The 5,117-nt window shown below is 44.8% G+C and overlaps 1 protein-coding gene across 1 annotated transcript; it reads left to right on the forward strand.

Moving 5' to 3' along the window:
- Positions 1-985: 985 nt before the first annotated feature.
- On the forward strand, positions 986-4,862 carry LOC146547168 (homeobox protein GBX-2-like). Its single transcript, XM_085264584.1, has 2 exons — positions 986-1,934; positions 3,330-4,862. Exons 1-2 carry the CDS (start codon positions 1,415-1,417, stop codon positions 3,866-3,868), a joined length of 1,059 nt encoding a protein of 352 aa, XP_085120710.1. The 5' UTR covers positions 986-1,414; the 3' UTR covers positions 3,869-4,862.
- Positions 4,863-5,117: the final 255 nt, after the last annotated feature.

The raw sequence follows: 5,117 nt of genomic DNA on the forward strand, positions 1-5,117 counted from the left end.
TTGGGATTATTAGCACTACACTGTATGATCGATTTTATGAATACAATGCATCATGTTAAGCTTATTTAGTCGTGAATATATGTACTGCAAATGATGAAAGTTTATGACCTCTTAAAAGATAGAATAAAAAATATTTTAGTCCTAAATATTCTTTCAGTGTGCTTTTCTGTATTAAACCTGGGTGATAAAGTGCTGGAGCATTACAATGTGATATGACAACAAGACAAACAGACAAACTTCTGATTCATAGTGTCTGGATTTAGCTGCTGAAATAACAAGACAAGACTGCCGCCATCGGGTGAAACTACAAATTACAGAATTAATTCTTAGCACGCTTTTACAGAAAACCTTTCTCTATGCCAGCAGTCTGATCTGACCCTCCACAGAAAAAAAGTAAATTCTCTGCCATCTAATGTTTAAAAACAAACATATATGATTTGGTTATGAAAGGATGGATGTCATCACAGATGTAGGTGAATGTCAGGCACCAAAGAGGCTTTTAACTCTCAGCCAGAGAAGGACAAAGAAGCTTTGACTTTAAGCCTGCTGTCCAGCCTTCAAGGAGGAACATGAAGCAGCTACAACACTCTGATGAATGTCCAAGAAAAAAAATGAATTGAACTAAAGCATCTTTCCTCTGTGTCTACAAAAAGGCTCTAAACATCACCGTGCACATAAATCCTGCAGCTCAGGAGCTCCGATTATTTGCCGGATCACTATTACCTGGTGATTTATGCGGATTTTTAAATGATCTGTATCTGTAGCTTATTATTTACAATGATGTGTTTTCTCGGGCCTAAATGGCCCGAGGTTCCACTCAGTGTAATTGCCATTCATCCAGGATACCAAAGCCGCCCTATCGCGTCATCTCAGCCAGCCAATCATCGCGTAGAGCGCGGGGAGTGGGGAGGAGCCCTCTCGGAGAAGGCAGCGCAATTAAACTGAGGGGAGCGCAATTTAAATCCAAAACACTGCTGGACGCGCGCCGAGTGGGTGAAAAAACACACACGCTTACAGACACATACACCGAGGACACACACAAACCCACACCGTGTCAGCGGATGAGTAAGGGAGAAGAGCCCGCTGCTGTGACACCGGGTCCGGTCAAGTTGAAGTGGAGCGGCGCGGGACCCTGAGGTGCGCACTGTGCGTCAGTGCGAGCGGAAACACGCACAGTGGATTCTCTGGTTTTGTTTTTTGTGTGGAAACTAAAATCAGGAGGAAGAAGTGTTGCTCTCTCGGCTCCTCTTAGGGACTCTCTCTCCTCCGCCGCACTGATGGGATGCTCTTCTCTGCTGGGATTATCGCTCCTCTGAGCCTCTGTGGGCTTTCCTCACAACGGCGGTGACCCCCGCGGCTCCTCCGCCCGCAGCGACTCCTATCCGGTCTCCTCCGAGCTCCAGCGGTCGTTCATATGAGCGCAGCGTTCAGTCCGTCCTTCATGGTGATGCAGCGGCCACTCGGAAGCACCACCGCCTTCAGCATTGACTCTCTGATCGGGGGGCCACCTCAGCCCAGCCCGGGACACTTCGTCTACACCGGGTACCCGATGTTCATGCCATACCGGTCGGTGGTGCTCCAGCCGCCCCCACCGCCACCCCCGGGCCTCCAACAGGCGCTCCCCACCGGACATCACCCGCACCCCCAGATCCCGAGCCTGCAGAGCGGCTTCTGCTCCAGCCTGACGCAGGGCCTGACGCAGGGCATGGCGCTCACCTCTACCCTCATGGCCTCGCTCCCCGGCGGCTTCTCCCCGTCCCAGCAGCACCAGGAGGCAGCCAGGAAGTTCGGCTCTCAGGCACTGCATGCGGTCTTCGACAAAGCTCAGGAGCTGCGGCTGGACGCGGAGGACGGAAAGAGCTTCCTGCAGGGGAAGGAGTCTGCGGCGCTGCCGGGTTTCCACGACACGGACACGCCGGTACACGCATCCACAGGTAGGCGGGTTCCTCATCCCGTTTCCCGCTGAAAAATTCATCATTTTATCTGATTTCAGTGAAGGAAAAAAATCCTAATTTTAAAGACTTTAGTTCGTTTGATGAGATGTTATGTTGAGAAATAAATGAAGCTGAAACGCGAGAATATTTCCTCATTGTTTACAGAGTTTCACGTGTTTAAACAAAAACCGTCCAGGTTTGATCTGTTTTATTGAAGCAAGAAATTAACTAAAAAAAATCTGCTTTTTAACGACGATTTTCAAAAAGAAACTGGGACATTTAAATTTGATTTTCTTCAGTGATTTTAAACGTTTTTATTTGCGTTTTCAAAATAAATTATTCGGGAATTATTCGCAGGCCCAGCGCTCATTTTTAATTTCTGTAAATCAACATTTTAAAGCTTTAAAAGAAATACCAATAATAACAATAATTGATTAATTTTAAAAACCAAACTTCACAATTCTCATAAAAGTGGGATCCATGTGGGTCGATTTAATCTCTAATAATTATTGAAATTATTCTGATTGATTTTTGTCTTTGCCGATAAATCATCCTGATTTGAATGTTCACTGACAGGGGAGAAAAAAAATCCTGCGCCACCGCTTTTATTGCTTCCTCATATAAAACAAACACATTTGTTCCCTCTCGGGTCCCTTATTTGTGATGATCTCTGACACATTAGAGTGTCACGCTGAGGGGGAGGTGCGGGGGAAAGGCCGCGCGGAGACACTCCGCGCGTAATTACGCATGAAAATAAAAATCCTCACGGAGCGCGTTCTTTGGAGCCACACTAACCTCATGATGGATATTGACACGAGACACGACAACTGCACCCCTAACCCCACCACGCACATACCTCCACCCCCAACGCAGCCACCGCCCTCCTCACCCCTTCAGCTTCCACACGTCACAGTTTCGCATTAAAAATGTAAATCTAACCTCATATTTAATTATTCTAACAGCATCTCCTCCTAACATATCTCTCACAGAACTTTTCTTCTTAACATATTTAGAAAAATATAAAGTTTTTGGCTTTTACATGTTAATCAATTTCCCCCCAAACACGCGGAGCATTTAAAGAAATCTTAAATGCGCATTTTCGCTCATTTCTTACATGTAATAGCTGTAAATTAAACTTTGCGATTAATAAAAAGTGCAGATTGTGAGAGAAAATTATTTTATTGGGTCGCTTAATTTATTATTCAGAATGAAATAATCAGAAATCTTTTGTAAAGAAGCATCAAAACTGTGAAAATAAGAGGGGAAAACGGAAGAAGCGCGTTTAAATATTTTGGTGACTTTTTGTCACGTTTGTTTCTGCCTTAAACTGATAAAGTTTGTTGGTTTTGTCCTGGTCTCACTGGTGGTGCTGTGTGTCCCTCCTCTTCCTCACAGTCAGAGCACACAGCAAAGAAGACTCCAAGGAGGAGGAGTGCGGCCGAAAGGACGAGAGCTTCTCCATGGACAGCGACCTGGACTATAGCTCGGACGACAACCTCACCTCCATGTGCCACAAAGAGGACGGAGACGGAGGAGGTCTGGATGAAGGCCCGCACCTGCACGGGCCCCCCGGCGGCGGCTCCGGGACGGGAGGAGGAGGCGCGGGGGGCGGAGGCGGTGGGAAGAACCGGCGGAGGAGGACGGCGTTCACCAGCGAGCAGCTGCTGGAGCTGGAGAAGGAGTTCCACTGCAAGAAGTACCTGTCCCTCACCGAGCGCTCCCAGATCGCGCATGCGCTCAAGCTGAGCGAAGTGCAGGTGAAGATCTGGTTCCAGAACCGGCGCGCGAAGTGGAAACGCGTGAAAGCTGGAAACGTGAACAACAAGTCCGGGGAGCCGTCCCGGAACCCCAAAATAGTGGTGCCCATCCCCGTGCACGTGAGCCGCTTCGCAATAAGGAGTCAGCACCAGCAGATGGAGCAGGCCAGACCGTAGAAGAAGAAGCGGGAGGACCGAGGCCGGACTGAGAGGCCGCGAGCCGCGTTTAAGGGGGGAGGGGTTGTTTTATTGTGAAAATATCGGATTCAAGATTTTCAAAAATCGCAGAACTCATTAAAAAAAGGAAAGAAAGAAAAGAAAGAAACGTGAATGAGTTTAATGTGATGGGTTTATTATTTTTTATAGTTTCTATTTTAACAGATTTCTTTCATCGAAGCTTAGAGAAAAGAAAAAATATCAAATGAAGTGAATGAAACTGATCTGAAAATGTGACAAATTCAAACATAAAGGAGGATAATTCAAAATAATCATGTGATTATTTTTCATGAAGTAAAATCTTTAAAAATCTTCTCACTGCAGCGCTATTACTTTCGGGATATCTTTGCGATAATAATTATCTTTATTACATTTCATTTGATTTTTATAAAATAATTTTACATCATTGAATTGAGAAATCAGAAAAAATAAAAAGTAAAATCTGAAAATAATTATTATTCATCACTGTTTAAAGAGGTGCGATTCTTTTCTCTCTTTTTTTTTCTTTTTCAAACTGCGGCACCGATGCAAGAAAATTCCGCTTTTTCTGAACGGAGTTGGTTTGATCATAAAACACTGTGGACATCTCCACAAACTAGGAACCCGACTGACTGCAGAGGCTGACTCCGGACTTCTTCTTCTCTGCAGGAAGTTAAAAAATAAATAAATAAAAGAACACCTGAAGCCTGAGCGCGTGACTGAGCGGCACCAAAAACAAAAAAGAGACAGAGAGAAAATTGCGGCAGGAGGAGGAAGACTCAGACTGACGGGTTGTTTCGGCAACATGTTGATCAACCCACACCCTCTCCCCTCCTACCCCCACATGTACATACTTCCGGGACCAAGCAGAGGAGTCGTGTGTTTTGTTTGGATTGAATGAAGCTGCTAATTTATTTACACAAAACTTGTGACGAGAAACAAAAAAAAAGATGAATTAAAGTGTGAATTAAAAGATGATCAGATGTTGAACAGCTGCAGTGTCTCCATTCATGCCCGGAAATCATCTTCATCTTCCTGCCACTTTAGTTAAACTAAATAAATAAAAAACACGGGCATTTTTTTTTACCAACATCATCAATGACTGCTAGGCCGGAAGTTTGTATTTTTTTTACAAAATAAATGTCTAGATTATTATTATTTTTTATTCTGAAGGCCTTAAAGCTGATTTCAGACATGAAGGAAACGCAACAAAGCTGAAATGAGTCAGAAA

The sequence above is a fragment of the Mchenga conophoros genome, linkage group LG23 (assembly GCF_057382185.1).
Source record: "Mchenga conophoros isolate Kocher_MC1m ecotype Shallow Benthic linkage group LG23, M_conophoros_male_GT1.1, whole genome shotgun sequence".
NCBI classification, from domain to species: Eukaryota; Metazoa; Chordata; class Actinopteri; order Cichliformes; family Cichlidae; genus Mchenga; species Mchenga conophoros.

Bases quoted from the DNA above. Each gene is read 5' to 3' on its own strand.
- LOC146547168 (XM_085264584.1), top strand. From the start codon at position 1,415: ATGAGCGCAGCGTTCAGTCCGTCCTTCATGGTGATGCAGCGGCCACTC. The intron at 1,935-3,329 runs GTAGGCGGGTTC...TCTTCCTCACAG, and splicing joins GCCGGTACACGCATCCACAG to TCAGAGCACACAGCAAAGAA.